At 34.4% G+C, this 16,169-nt stretch overlaps 1 protein-coding gene across 3 annotated transcripts; it reads right to left on the bottom strand.

The window, feature by feature from the left end:
* Positions 1 to 984: 984 nt before the first annotated feature.
* LOC100817379 (DNA polymerase delta catalytic subunit) lies at positions 985 to 15,502 on the bottom strand. 3 transcript variants are annotated; one of them, XM_014776479.3, is made up of 31 exons: positions 15,186 to 15,502; positions 14,968 to 15,078; positions 13,923 to 14,029; positions 13,633 to 13,792; positions 13,135 to 13,330; positions 12,906 to 13,041; positions 12,687 to 12,824; positions 12,299 to 12,376; positions 12,074 to 12,165; positions 11,754 to 11,820; positions 11,589 to 11,660; positions 10,497 to 10,583; positions 9,804 to 9,923; positions 9,598 to 9,696; positions 7,041 to 7,148; positions 6,786 to 6,881; positions 6,605 to 6,670; positions 6,399 to 6,455; positions 6,168 to 6,255; positions 5,971 to 6,050; positions 5,572 to 5,685; positions 4,772 to 4,886; positions 4,530 to 4,702; positions 4,319 to 4,390; positions 3,882 to 3,956; positions 3,712 to 3,801; positions 3,475 to 3,635; positions 2,641 to 2,714; positions 2,449 to 2,536; positions 2,040 to 2,138; positions 985 to 1,211 (listed from the first exon to the last, which is right to left on the bottom strand). In XM_014776479.3, the coding sequence occupies exons 1-30, from the start codon at positions 15,433 to 15,435 to the stop codon at positions 2,051 to 2,053; spliced, it is 3,258 nt and encodes a 1,085-aa protein (XP_014631965.1). In that variant the 5' UTR covers positions 15,436 to 15,502; the 3' UTR covers positions 985 to 1,211; positions 2,040 to 2,050. The 3 variants fall into 3 exon arrangements, 2 of the variants coding, with proteins under 2 accessions (XP_014631965.1, XP_014631964.1); XM_014776478.3 differs by having other exon boundaries at positions 985 to 1,388; XR_001388641.3 differs by lacking the exons at positions 985 to 1,211; positions 2,040 to 2,138; positions 2,449 to 2,536; ... (1 more) ...; positions 3,475 to 3,635; positions 3,712 to 3,801 and having other exon boundaries at positions 3,890 to 3,956; positions 4,319 to 4,393.
* Positions 15,503 to 16,169: the final 667 nt, after the last annotated feature.

A 16,169-nucleotide genomic window follows, 5' to 3' on the forward strand; every position in this document is an offset into this window, starting at 1 on the left:
GTTCAAATACATGTGCCACTATTGCCTTTCTAAAACTTCTTGGAGTAGTAATCGCATTATTTTTTTCAAAAACATAATATACCTATTTGAAAACTCATCCAAACTAAACTTTGAAAATTCTTGCTTTTCGAAAGGTGAGTTTACTTAAGAAAGTGTGTAACCCTGTTAGGTGAGATAAATATTGAAAGGAGAGCTGGGTTCCTTTTTTTAGAGAAAAGGAGAGCTGGATTAAAAAACAATACGATAGAATAATATCTCTATATATTAATAAATTAATTTGATGGCAGATTTGATGACAAAAATAAATTGAGACTAATTTGATAATAGAACTAAAATGGTGATGAAGAGAACATTTGAAGAATTAATTTGACAAACTAGATTAATAGAGGACAATGATATATGTAATTTTAGATGACCAACACGAGAATTTTCTTTTTTATATATTTGCTTATTTGTTTTGACAATAAAAAAGAAAGATAAAAAAATGTAACCAGTTTACCCTCATTCAATTTCATGAAAGTGGTATGCCGTATGCTATAGCCTTTTCATGTGGAAATTCAATCTTGCTAGCCTCGTTGATCATTGTATCACCCAAGAGTCAAAAAGATTCCTTTCATACACTATACCTTTCACACTGCCGATAACTAAACCAATAATGCCTGTTTTTTCTTTTAATACCCAATAATGCCTGTTTGATTTTGCTTGTAGAAGCAAAAAGGACGTTTATAGCAATCAACAAGCTTTGTTTAGAAATATTTTTTTTATGATTTATAAAATTAAAATCTTTAAATTATTAGCAATCTGACTTGTCTGAGTGAAACTGTTGATTTAATCATGCACCAAAATATCAGAACACGCGTCAATTACTAGGATATCCTTTTGTAACAGACACCGCCTCACATCTATAACTCATCCCGTTGACATATCCTTACGTTACAGTATACCCTCATTTCCATATCAAAAGACTGCTTTGCATCAACTGACTAAATCCTCGAATGATAATTTTTTAAATATCAAAATAATTCAGCAGTTACTGCTTGGAACCAGGTTGATGTCATCCGATAACTTAAAAACTATCATTTGAGGATTCCACACAAATCTTTCAGTAAACAAATTGTGGGCTTTTACTCACATTACAAATGTCAGGATTGTGGCAAACACCAGATTGTATTTGTGTCCATTGGTTTCGAAGAGATCCGCAAGGTCAAATTCTGCACATTAACCAAATTTCGCAAAATCATATGTTGAACTAAACCGTGCAAGAAATTAGGCTCTTCGCTACATGCATTTCCTTCCAGAAATAGAAATAGTCACAAGAGCTTGTCGTAGGAGGATATCATCACCAGAGGTTTTCCTTCAGTTCCCAAAATTGGCAAATTTAATGATACCTACAATTGTAACTTTTATTTATTTATATCAACCCCAATAAACAAACTAGGAATGGTATATATATATCAGGGTTCACTAATACTTCCTCCTTTTCTTTAAAAAAAATAATATTCCCTCCTTTCCAAAATGATTGATGTCTAACGTTTTTTCACACAAAACAACAATAACAATTTTTACTGAAGCATTCTTACTCTCTATAAAAGCATTACTTGAAACTATCGGGGTGATTGATGGTAATGGTTGAAAATTGATAGGGCATAATACTCAAATATGATTTATTTGGGGCAAATTTGAAATAAAAGTTCTGAAAACTGAACATTATGCAAGGTAGAGCACATGCATGTGCATGTGGATGTAAATACCCAAAAGTGTAGAATCTTAACAGAAAATGATACCAAGATATCCAGTTATGATTTACTAAAAATTCATAAATCCTCAATTTTTTATTTATTTTATAAAATATTTTATAACTTCCTGAGACGAAAAGATAAATGTTCCAGCTGTTTGTATTGCAATTATTGGATATATTAATGGGTGACATTCCTACATGTCATTCATTGACTAAATCATTATGAAGACAAAAAAGACTGAAAAAAAAATTATGAAGGCAAAAGACTAAAGGGGGAAGAAAATTGAGGGAAAAAAAAGACCTTGGCAAAACTTAGAAGTTCCATCTGTCCAATTGCAACTTTGCTTCACCCATATCTTTCTGTGCCTTTTTTCGTCGATAGAAAATTGGACAATCCCGACTGCAACACCATAGTACATGATAAATCAGTGATAATGAACTAACAATGAGAAACCACAACTAAATTACAAGTTCTTGTACGAAATCTACAAAAGCAGATGGGAAGACATGAGTAAGAAGAAACCAAGTTGATGCATGTTATGCCAGGACAGTAAACAAACCCAGGGAGAAGGGGGTAAAACCACCGTAACTCCAGGATGTGATTAATTAATTTAATACTGAAATATTGTGCCTCTTAAAACCAAAAATCTGAGAACTCTAGCCCCCCAAGCAATCCCTCAATGATATAATATTTAACTGAATGAACATACCTGGTGCAGAGAACATCCTGATGAAGTGAACCTTGGCACTCCTGACACTGTGTCCACAACCTCCCAAAAAGCATCTCCAGCTCAGACACTGCAGTCACACCACCACTTGTTTTATCCAATAAAAAAACATCTGGAACCATCCAGTACAACAAAACGATTGGAAATTGAACAGAGAGCTCAAGAGATGCCTACCTTGAGATACTGTTTTACAGTACAGCTCAGCCTCCCTTCCTTTGCAATGTGAACAGAGAGTGTGATAACCCTTGCTGAACCAAAAGCAACAAAAATAGTATTATTAGGCCTTTGTATAACTGAGATATACTTGTGTATCATAATACATACAAATAATGTCTTAGAAAAAAGGCCTGAGTATTATCAGGTACATTACTAGTGGAGATATAAGTTGAATCTTGTTTTCCTGTTAAGGCTCAAGATAAAACCATAATAAAATACTCCAGGAAACTCACACCAAGATTTCAAGGTCTCATAATAGCACACAGATCAATGGCACCTCCAGTGCAAAATGCTATCTCACAGGTAGTATCTACAGAAACATTATTGAAAAGTAGGGAGAGAAATTTACAGAGGATATGAAATTCAATTAAACCAACTATGTCACTGAGATGCCCAAAAGTTCTCATATATTCATTAACATAATCTCTGAAGGAGTTTCACCCCTATTACATTCATGCTATTTTTTGTTGGGGTCTTACGTTCACTTCCATAAAGCACATTTATTCTTAAAGTAGGTAATTTGAAAGGTTCATAATAATTCCATAATATAGTGCTGCACTATGTTTCTTATACATTTCAAGTCAATAGAAAATCTCTCAAATACGCAAACCCAGCTATTGAAAAAGTTAGCAAATGCATAAATTGTTAGCGCTTTGTAATTCCTGTGTATCTTTTATTTACAAAAATATAATGAAGCAAACACCAAAAAAGGGAATACATAAAAGTAAAATCAACCAGGAAAATCTTAGAGCCTCAAGACAACACTATGAAAAGAGAAAAAAAAAATGATACCCAAGTAAAGCTTTACAACCAATGCAGGTAAGCTGTTTCTTAGCAAATCTCAATATGCCACTGTTTGACGGTGTAGAAATAGAAATAGATCTTGTATGACTTCCATGGAGAAGCTCTTTGCTAGCATTCTTCAGAATTGGCTCAAAAATTCTCAGAATTGGCTGCACATGAATGAAGCTAATAAATAGCAGAAAACATTGGAGAAATTCAAAACATCTAATAAACTAATAAACCAACCTTGCTAATTTGATTCTCAAGATAGTAATGAGGATCTATGGGTATGTTGTTCTCTAGCACATAGATAGGATCCTCTGATCTCTCATATGCCTGATTTCTTACACGTTAGTCTAGAGAAAATCTAAACAAATGTTTAAAAAACTTCAAAAAAAGAGGGGGACATGTATTACCTTTGCACCTTTTGCAGCTTTAATAATAACATATGGTACTCTGTCTCCAACATTTGGAGCAGTGGCAGCATCTCGCTGTCAATTACAAAATCAAATAAAATACATTTATGGCCCAAAGAACTGAGACATGACAAGCTCAATAAGCCTAAAACAATAAATATAAATCTTAAGAGCAGTAACAATACTGTATAGTTCCATAAATAACTTCCCAGACATTAGAAACATCAACTTACAGGACCTGAGCAAAGACAATATAGAATGCCAGCGTCTAGATTAAAAATAATTCATGGTTTTTTCTAATATTTGGTTGCATGCTTTGGCACATATAGATCATATACTATAACTGACTTGTTTTCCTTTGCCAAAAAAATCTCATTTTTCCAAAAACTAAAATGGGTGAAAACAAAACCACCAATGCATTTGATTATCTAACCAACCTTGCGCATCCTTTCAGCAAGTTCAACATGAGCTGCCTTTACTTCGTAATCATCTCCTGTCTTCGTTAAACCCTACTAAAGCAAGCATGTTAGTGCCAAGTTCAAAGGAATTATTTTGGTAGTGCACTTGCATCAAATATCTGAATTCTCCACAAAAAGCAAATAGCTATAAAGGCCATTAGGTGGTCTGTAGATTCAATAGACTTCCCACCTTTGTAATAACCAGAAGTGATAAGTCCATACGATTCATGAGAAGATCTGAAATTGCATTCTTGACATACTGGACTGCCCCAGGAATGTCCCTGTCAATCAATATTTTGTGAAGGCAATCGTTCACCAGGTTTTTGACCAATAAACAATTGTCTCTTCGAACTGTTTCAATACCTGCTCAATGCATATTTAGTTTAAGAGGCACTTCAACAAAGCAACAAGAAGGTAAAGAGTAATGTTTACCTTTAGTGTCCATTTTGTCAAAGTTGTCTGGTTTTGTCCAAAACAAACCAGCATATCTCTTCTTGCTAATCAGGAGATATGGATAGTAAACCTTCTCAAATTCTAGTTTGATGGGCTTCACAATCAAAATGACAACAAATACGTAAGGACAAATCAAAGTAAAAAATTAAAATAATTAGTTGACTTCAAACACACTTAAACAAGAATGAAGTCTCTAGAAAATTTAAGTTGAGGATTTCTTTTCTGATATTTTGTTAATTGGTTGATAGAATTAAGTTTAGAGATGCTGAAGCAGAAACTTGAAAAATATGCAGACCAAGACCATAAATGCATCAACATATAACGTTACACATTGATGCAAGTTCCTGAAGTACAAAGACCACTACAGTGTTACTCCTCATCTCTTTGTACACTACCACTAAACTAGCTAGCAAATTTTGTAAAGTTGTAATTAATGTGTATATGAATAATGAATGTCATAAATAATAGCATAATTGCTGAATCTGAACTATTTGAAAAACTATGTAAATTGTTGTCCCATATTTGAAGAAATAGGGGAATGATTGTAATAATCAAATTGAGAATATGTTGTTTTGCAAGCCCGGGGGAGGGGGCATCTTTACTGAATTCTTGTGTTAAATAAAAAATAAAGTGATTTAAGAATCAATCATTACTTCATTGTTTGGAGAAAATAAAAACAGTTTCAAGTTCAGGATTTCATCACTTACACAGGCTATTTACAAAAGTCTCAAACTTACAAAGACTAAAGAAAAAAAATAAAACACAAAATGAATTGTTACTTTTGTGAAAGTTCCACTAATATGTTCAGCAGCTTCTCTCCCCAAGTTCATAGCCTCTTCTACAGCAGAAACACCAAATTGTACCATGACTGAATCTGTGTCTCCATATATTACCTAGTATGAGATTACTTTGTAAGTCATCTGGCTAATTGATTATGGTAGTAAAGCATGAAAATAAGATATGACAACATTAGATTTAGGAAAACAGATGCATAACAGTAAGTGTAAAATTTATTGGCAAGGATAGAAAGTTTTATATTGTTGGTTCAATGTTAAATTCCCCAGGCCAAAATGCTGTAATAAGGACCAATAAAAACACCTAAGATAGCTTCACTGTCTAACCAATGAAACCTCAGAGCATGACAAGCATCAAAACAAGAAAAATTCTAAATATTATACCTCGGCATTGTGTTCATAGCCATTAAGTGTCGTAAATTTATCTTCCACAAGTTTTTTCGTGTGCTCAATCATTTGTCGACCTTAACAAGGCATCCAATCCACATAATAATAAGAACTCAATGGAGATGTTATTTCAATTCAACAAGGGATAATTTTAGAAATACACGGCAACACAAACTTAGAGATGAAAGCAATACCATAGCTTGTTACACTCGATGATATCTCTAAACATGGTAACTGACCAATGGTGGCCCCTGTAAACCCATAAACAGAATTTGCACTAATCTGACCAAAAGAAAATAGGAATCGAAAATGTTACCAAGAATTAGCAGTTATCAGTACGCACTTTGCAGTGGAGAGAACTGAACAACTATCAAAAGAGAAAGGACAAGGAAAAAAGACATAAAACAATAGCATGCACAGCTTACCTTCAGGGCCAGCTGTCTACCATCTAGCACTGCCTTCTCCAGGGGATCCTTTGCCTCCTGAAGTAGAAATATGGAGAGAAATCATGTACAGGAAGAGATAACATATAGAACTCAGTTAGTGAATTTTTAATTAATCAAACACTACAGCTGACAGTTCAATAATCCAAATCCAAAGTCAATTTTCACAACAAGTACAGAAAGGATACCTTTAAGTCTGCTTTTGCCCTTTTACGGGCTGTTAATAGCTCTTCAAGTATTTCAGGAAGTATTCCCTAAATTTATTCTCGTTACATCAGTGCCTCAACTTCATATAAGCATTAAACTCTAAAATGAAATTAGCATAGAGCCCTAAAGGAAAAAGTGAAATAGTAAGCGCAAGCAATATACCTTCTGCAAATTTGATTTAACAAATGTTTCACCCGATGGAGTTCTGTTCACAGACTCTGGAGGGATGTTGAGCTTGCGAGCATCTTCAGGGGTCACCTTAAAGAACAGTAAAACAAAAAAAAAAAAAAGTACCAATTGTTACCCCCATACGAATTGAACTAAACTGATGAATAAAGTAGTACTCATAATTTTTTTTAAAGAAACAACAAAACTCAGAAGCTTAAGGAAAAACTAAAAAAAAAAAGAAATATTTACCAGAGTGCAATAACATAAATTATAGGCCATCATAATAGATGGATACAAGGATGCAAAATCTAAAGTAGCAATTGGTTTTTCATAAAATCCAGCCCTTGCCTCCAATACCTGCAAGTTGTAAAGTTCAAAATGCATGCATCAAAAGGCAACACAGCTTGACAAGTGAAACGTCCAAAAGGCAAATACAGGAAAAGGTGTAGAACATTAACTCCAATAATATTATGTAGATCTCCATACATAAAGATACTTGAAATTTGAGAATTCTTTCAATTTTTCATTTATTAACTGAAGAACAAGAGGGCATTTAAGATTGAGCTTGATTTCAGGCCTAACATGCTGTTAGAGATTCCCAAACATCAATAGTTACTAGTCAGAGTAAAAAACGTATCAATGGTTAGAAAATTCAATAGTTAGCTAGAGAGACTGGAAGGACAGGGGATTTAGCTCAATCATGGTGACATTCTGTTTTGTATCAATTGAGAACTGAGCTTTATCTCTGATGTAGTAGTAATGGGAAACCCTTGTTAAGGGGATACCCTTGGAGGAGATCTTTCTCCTTGTTCATTTTATTTTTCAATCAAGAAATAAAATCATTTTCTTGTGAATAGAATAAATCTCACTGTATATTTGTCATTAGTAGGATAGAGTTATTTTTTTCCTACTTTCCCTAAATCAAAAAGGCAATACTAGGTGGCACAATTGTCGTTCTTTGTTCCAACTGTAAAGTGTAAATACGGAATCCACATTTCTATCTAACCAAAAAATACGAAAGATATTGTTTCATGAATATAGAAGAGAAAATTATACAAAGCATGGTCGATAAACTTGAAGTTGACTCGTAAAGTCTGACAAGTTTGCAACTTCAGGTTGAGAAATCACGCCAACTCAACTCTATTAGTGTATTAAGTAAGTTTTACTTTGTGATTCAATTAGGGCAGCAGTTAGAACAGTTATGATTCAGTTAGGACAGCTGTGATTTTGTTATTTCTATTTTTCTGTTAGAAGCTATTATTTCTGTTAGAGCAATAACTAACTTTGGTTAGTTAACTGCCTTAGTCAGGTTTTGTGTAACAATATTTGTTTTCTCTATAAATAAGGAAACAGAATCAGTTTTGTAACTGACCTTTTCATTTTGAATCAATAATAATATATTTCATCTTCTTCTTTTTCTCTCTCTCAAACTCTATGATGGTATCAGAGCTTGAGGTCAATCCATGGCGACAAATCTGAATTTCGCATCCGCTACTTCCTTGTTTTCATCAGATTTCTCAGAAGTTAGACGATTCTAACTTCCTGCTATGAAGGCAACAGGTAGAACCTGTCATGAAGGCTCATAAACTTCAGCATTTCGTGGCAAGTCCTCAGATCCCGATGTGCTTTCTCATAGAGACAGATTGTGAAGCTGGAAATGAAAATCCAGCATACACTGATTGGGAACAACAAGATCAAATTCTCTTTTCGTGGCTTCAATTGACTCTTTCAGTTTCAATCCTATCTCAAATTATTGAATGCGTTCATTCATATCAGCTTTGGGAGCAGATCCATGAGTATTTTCAAAAGCAAACACGTGCGAAAGCTAGAATACTTCGAACAAACTCAGAACTACAATGCTTGAGCAGAAAACAATGTGAGTTTCTTTTGCGCACCAAATGTATAGTCGAGCTTGGATCGTGTGGAGATCCTATTCTTCCGCATGAACACCTTGACGCGATTCTTGAAGGCCTTCCAGAGGAGTACAGTCCAGTGATCTCAGTGATTGAAAGTAAGTTTGAACCACTTCTGATTGGAGAAGTAGAGGCACTACTGCTCACGCATGAGACACGCATGATTCACCTTGTTGATTTCAGGTCACATGAGTGCTTGTTCCTTGGTTATTCCACTTCTCACAAAGGTTACAAGTGTCTCTCTCCTAATGGCAAATTATATGTTTCCAAAGATGTTATCTTCAATGAGCTTAAATATCCTTACAGTGATCTTTTTCCACCTTTATCCAACTCTGTCACTTCTTCTAAGAGTGATAAGCCCATTCGACCTTTGCATTCCCATTTGTTCTGTGACAAGATTCAAGCCCTTGTTCATTTGATCCTCTTGGATAATTGGATTGTAGTGATTTGTCTATTTCTAGTTTCATAGATTTGATATTATGGTAATCTATTTTGTTTGGATATGTGATTAGGTATTCTTAATATTATTTCAATGTTAGGTAGTCTTATGAGTTTACAACCCTCCACAAGTTTACATAGGCTCTTGAATTTAAGAACATTAATGCAAAGCAAGCTTGGAGTAAAGAACCTTTCAATTTCTAATTCCCTTCATCATGAGTCAATTCAATATGTAATCTAATTTGAGGATGAAATATAAATAAAACTCTCAAAAAATACAAGGCATAGAATAGTTGTATGACTGGGTAGCTAATGCAATATATTTCATTTCATATTGGAAGATCCATACACATGCAAACATGCATGTACATACATTGAAAGTGGAAAGAATCTATGAATCAATGCCAATTAATCATTTAAAATAATGAATATGAAAAAGAAAAGAATGAACTTACAGTGGCACCTTCAAATGTTCCTTGTTCAGACCCAGCCTGTTTGGCATTAGGAATGACCAGATTCCTCTGTCTTGCCTTCCTAAGAAGTTGAGAAAGTACCTGGAAAGGAAGAAAACAAGCAATTACTGCTACAAATTCAATGATCAATCATTTTATGCATTTCTATTTTCTAATGATTGATAAGAAAAAGGAACTTCAATGCTTACTTTAATGCTTTGGCCTCTGGAAAGTAGAAAAGAAATTGGGACACCTGTTACTCGAGCCATCTCCACATAATTGTAAATGAACATCAATTTATCCAAAAGCCGCTGAGGGAGATATGCATCCTGCATTAACACAAGCAAAGTATGAATTTTGAATGGTCAATTTATTTCACTTAGTTTTTTTTCACATGTAATATACCCATAATGGATTCACAATATCTGACACACAGCACTTTAATAGGTAAAAGAACAAGCATTACAACTTTTTCAATCTAAATGCATTATTAAGTATTTTAGGTTAAAAAATTATTGAACCTATTGGGTATTAGCATTGAGAAAAATATATTTGAGCAAATCTTGTCAAATTGTTAGGTGATCTTGAAAAACTAAGGCCTCATAAAAAGGTAGCAGAAATGGTCAATAAAATGAAGTTAAAAATTATCTTGCTTCCATTTCATAAAAATAGATGAAACAGAGCCATTTCATAAAAATACAATGCATACCAAAAATGTTGTGCTTATCAATCACATCATGATTTTCATCATCAATCGAGACTTCCAAACTAGTTATAACCACTAGTTCATCTCCATAAAGTTTACCGGCCAATGAGAACTTCATAAAAAGACTGGACAATAATCATTTAGATGAAAGGTAGCAACAAAGAGCATCCCTAGATAAAAGAACCAGAATACAAACCTTCAAACAATACACAGCAAGGCGCCTCCTAGTTTCTGCGTTTCCATTCTGAAGATCGGATATAATTGAATGATGAACATCCTCTTTCTGTAACATACAAACATGCAGTGACTAAGCCAATAAATTGACATGCACTAAAACTTTCAAGAACAAAGACGAGATTCCAGCAAAAGAAGCTGTTTAGAAAATGGTAGGCATATAAATAGGTCACAAATGGAGAAGTGCATAGACACACATAGGAACATACAGACAGCAAATAAAATGACCAATTGAAATGTATATCTATCAAATTACAACTCCATTGCAATCTATTAGAATTTGGATTTGCGCCTAACTCAACCCCAAAAGTTATCTTATAGGGGAAAGGTTGTCCCTCACTTATATACTCTATCTTGGCATTATCTTTAGCCTATGTGGGACTTGGATTTTTTCCAATACACCCCCTCACGCCTAACACTTTTAGGTTTGGTGCGTGGATAATATGGTGGGTGGTTCGTTAATGGATCTAGGATAAACTCTGATATCATCTTAGAATGTGGGTTTGGGTCAAACTCAACCCCAAAAGTTAGCTCATAAGGCTCAAGGTTGTCCTCCATTTATATACTTTGTCTTGGCACTATCTCTAGCCAATGTGGAACTTGAGTTTTTCCCAATATAGTAGACTCTTGTACAATCCAACTAACATGACCAATGCTTACATCAAATCATGAGTTTATTCATGTAAATCTGCAACTACAGCTATGATTATAAATAGATAAATATCTTATATTTGTATATAAATATAAAGATGTTACTTGTACTTTCCAACCATGATTTAAGTCCCATTAACAGTTCCCACTTCCCAGATGTATTTGAAAGAGAAAATAAAGGAATAAAAAAAAAGATAAAAGGGTGACCCAATGTACAAGGCTCCCACATAATGGGATCTAAGGAGGGTAGATGTACACAATCTTATACCCCAAGCAGAGAAGCTTTACAGGATTTGAACACATCACCTCCAAGTCACAAGGCAATATCCTTAACATTGTGCCAAGGCACACAAAATAAAGGGGGAAAAAATTGCTTGAAATGATGCCAAAAGAATGACTTTACCTGCTCAGAAAGGAAGTGTGATGACACAGAATTCAGTGAATAAGAACTTAATTTGTAGTCTCTTTGCATAACCTGTAAATGAGAACAAAACAAATAAACCTATTAAGCAATAAACTCGGTGTGCCCAAGCACAAGGTAGTTAAAGCAAAACAATATTGACAGAACCTGGAGTAAATCAAACTGAACTCTCCCTTCTACTGTAACTTCTTTACTTTCCCTGGTCCCGTACTGCCTACCAAACCATCAAGTATCGATAAGGTAGATAGTCAAATGATTGAAAAGTCAGAAAATAAAAGCATACACAAAGTAATTCCGAAACTCAGAAAATGCTAAGGATATAGAGTGCAGGATTTACTTTAGAAACCAAGTTTCTATTTTCATTAAAATTGATGAAACTATACACAACCTACCTACCGACCAGAATACAACTACTAAAAAAATAATGAGAGAAAACATGTACACAACAGAAGACTGTATCTCTTTACCTTGATGAGAAAGTTGTATCCTTTACTCGAACTCTACTGTTCCTGATACGACCCAGAATTGGAAATTCTGCTATCTTCAGGTTCGCAGCTCTCTGAAAACAAGACAACAAGAAATTAAACTATATTAGAACAGTAACCACAACAACTTGCACACAACCTTATTTTAATAACAAAACCTTACAGCTATCAACTCTAAGTGTTTTAATCTCAAAGTCAAGTCAACACCTCAATAAGATATGGCAAGTCAAATTTGCAGATGTTGTATCCAATAATAATATCCGGGTCCACTTCACGAATTAAATCCTGCAATAAAAAAATCACGTCCATCAAACTATAAGCATAATAGAGAAAGGATTATAATTCATTCAACAGTTACATTATCAAATTGACTCATGATATTCAGGTGTAAGAAACAAATGATATAATAACATTAACCAAGTTGTAAGAACTACAAAACATCATACTATGTGACAAAGCATACAAGATGTCAGATACTTAACAAGCATATAAAAAAATAGTTTATTTAGGGGGACTGGCGAATCAAATTTGGGGGTTTTCTTGAAATTATTATGCTTATTAAGTATAAACATGGTTAAACACACAATTGAAATACCCTCCAAGCTAGCAGGACTTCTCTTTCTGTTTCAAATGACATCACATCAACACCAACGATAGGAGAACATGATTTAAGGGTCATCACATTACGAATAAATGGCTGGTCTTCTCCTTGTAAAGTAACCAAATTAGCAATCTGTAAGAAATGAGAATTTTCAGTTAAAAAAAACCAAACTTGTGCTTGAATTTGCAGGTGTGAAAAGAGAGAACAACGGACCTGGATTACAGGATCTTGGGTAGGCTCAGGAAAATGACCTTTACGACCAGCACACTCAATGTCAAAACTCAATATGCGAAATGGAGCCATCTTTGAATATTCCCCTTCTGGAGCATGACTAACCAATTCGGAATACCTATAACACTGTTAAGGGGAGAACAGAAAAATCTAAAGATTTTGGTATTCCCACAGCCCATTTATACAGATATTATCACATGAAAGAGGATACAAGCAATCAAACTCTAACTGGCAGTAAGACAAGCTTTTCACTGTTTTCTTATATTTTCCAGCTGGAATTTCAATCCAATTTCCACCAACTATGTTGCAATCAATCATGAAGCGAAGGGCAAAAAGTACATTGCTTTCATAAGTCAAGAAGCTCTTCATTCCTAAACCATCAAGTTGAATACCCCTATCCAGAATACCTGCCAAGTTTTGAAATATTAGCAAGAAATGTTGATGCATGAGGTAATTGCTGTAGAGAAAGACAACTGTAAAAACAAAAAATGCAAACATACTAGTGTCAAGATGCATGACACTAAAATTTAACACTTAACCAACCTAAAGTGTATGCCATGGCCATACTATGACAATATCAAAAGTACAGCCAATGAGAACCAAGAACGTAGCTTAAACATCACTCAAGTAATTCTGGACTTCTCTGAGTTTTGATAAGAAGATTAATATACTGGAAAATAGAATGTCTACTGAAAATATCTAAGTTTACCACGGCAGCTGGCAACCATTGTTGGGAGTGCAACTACAACTTTGAGAAAGGGTTGGGAATTGGATTGCTGATAGTACATAATACTCCTTCTCTGCACCATTTCAATACGGCGAATGAATTTTCCCACATTACTGTTTCTATTGGCTTCTCTCATCCTTCCCTGAAGCATCACAGGACACAAAAGATACTAAATTAAAGCAGTTCATAAGTTATAAAAAAATGAAGCCTGTTCCCTTTTCTAAACTAAAAACTGGAAAAAGGAAAGTATTTTCAGATACTAAACTAGATACCTCAAGAGTTTGATGAAAATGGGAGATATCATCTGGACCCATTCCAGGAGGGCAACAAATGTAGAAATATGGTTCAAACCCATGAACATTGCAACAAACACTGTGTCCTGACAAACAAACAAAATATGTTTATTATATAATTCCTGTAAGGCACTGCATGGTTGACTTGAGAACCATAATCATAAGTACAATGATAATCATATATAATTTTTACACCACCTTTTTCAAATAAACACTTGATTGGTTCTATTAAAACAGATTATTTCTGAGCACTTAAATTCATACATGTAATGTAATTGGAAAATCATAACATGAATTATGTAAGAAGGCAACTGAGTATTCAAGAAAGTAAAATCCAAGCATGATGTTGGGTTTGATTTCAGCTATACCAGATATATTCAGCACAAGTTTGTCAGAGCATCAATTTGCCCCTTTCTGAAGCATTGGTCACTTCATATCTGGACTCAAACAAACTATATGTGTAGGTTGATAAATCTTAATTTGGCAATCAAAAGGCCAAACAAACACAAATAAGTTTGGTTTCCTTTACGTAAATATAGTTTGGTTCAGTTTTCAATTATGAAACCCAGACTGAAATTGTGTAGTTAGTCGTGCATCATATATTGCCTACAATTCACATATTTATAGATTATTAGTTTTCTACTAATATATGAAACTTCATACATTATTTTTTATTTATATCTATTGATTATGCTTTTAATAAGACTTTTGGGGCAAATTTGTTGATAAGTGGATCAAGTAAAAAAAACAAAAGGTTTAATCCATTCCTCCAATTAAAAGCAAACTGACTGGTTTACTGATAGAAACCCAACAACAGAAACGCTCAAATGTATCATCAACTACTAGTGTTTTGTTTCTAATTTCTAAATCGGTCAATCGTTACATCCTCAAGCAAGCATTCTTTTTTACTTCCTTCCCTACAACGCCATGCAAGATTATAAGCAGACAAACCAGCAATGCTTATCTGCAATTGTCTATGCAGCCAAATTTTGCAGTATGGAAGAAAACAGAAACACGATCAAACCTTCCTTAGTAACTCCAAATATTCTGATAATGGCGGCAGGTCCAGATGAGTTCGGCAGCAACTCCCTGTGACTCTCTCCAATCACGTAATCAATCTCCAGCTGCTGATAAACTAAAAGCCAAAAACAGAACACAAATCAATCAAACTCCACTAATAAGACGGAAAAACAAAACCCTAGAACCAAAGAAAAAGGGAAATAATTAACGGAAAACACTCACGGACGCTACGAGTTCCGGCGACGTAGTCGGCGGAGAGAGGAGGACGGGTCCACTTGGAGAGGCGGTTGGCGAGGGCCTGGCGCTGCTCGATGTCGCGGAGAATGAGGGATTCTTCGTCCTCGGAAACGAGGGTTTCGTTTAAGAACACGTCTTCGTCCATGAACTCTTCTTCCTGAGTCATTACGGCTTGCTTCGCCGGTGGAGGTTGCGACGGCGGCGCCGCGCGCTTCCGGGAGGCGTTGTTGCTCATTGGAATTGGGAGGGAGAGAAAGGCGGAGTGAGAGTGGAAAGTGTGTGGAGTGGCAGCGTAATGAGTTCCCGCCACTTTTTGTTGGGAGTTGTTACGCGGTGAGATTTTCCCGCTTGCGAGGCACGTGACTCTCACGTGATTAGGATTTTTGGAATGGAAATCCCCCAATCCAAATAATCAATACATCATTATTTTTTAGCATATTATTGGTATGAAATTGTAGGTAATTTCAAGTTTTCCTCCAATGTCAAATGTGAGTGCATAATTAATTCCATATTTTAATTTTAAATTATTTATTAAACACATAAATCATTATCACTTATAATAATAAATGTTGTTAATAAAAAAAATTCTTATTCTCAAAAAAAAATTTAAATAAAAAGATATAAAATTCTTTTAAATTAAATCTCTAATTTTAAAAAGATTTAAATTTATTATCTTTTTTAACGCTATAAAACATAGTTTAAAAATTCAATTCGATCCGACCGATCATACTAACCAACCAAGACCTAATGATATGATTAGGTTGATTTAGTTATTGGACTAATCATGCATTTGACTCAGGATAATCCGATCAAACCCGATTGATCTGGGTAAACCCAACGATCCAGGCTGATTTTTAAAATTAGTTTCGTATAAAAAAATACTCCAAAACAAATTCAAAACTTATATAATTGTATTATTTAATTATTATTTATAGATTTATGTTATCAACTTTAATACTTCAATTGTTA

Source organism: Glycine max, chromosome 6, assembly GCF_000004515.6.
Source record: "Glycine max cultivar Williams 82 chromosome 6, Glycine_max_v4.0, whole genome shotgun sequence".
In the NCBI taxonomy this organism is placed as follows: domain Eukaryota; kingdom Viridiplantae; phylum Streptophyta; class Magnoliopsida; order Fabales; family Fabaceae; genus Glycine; species Glycine max.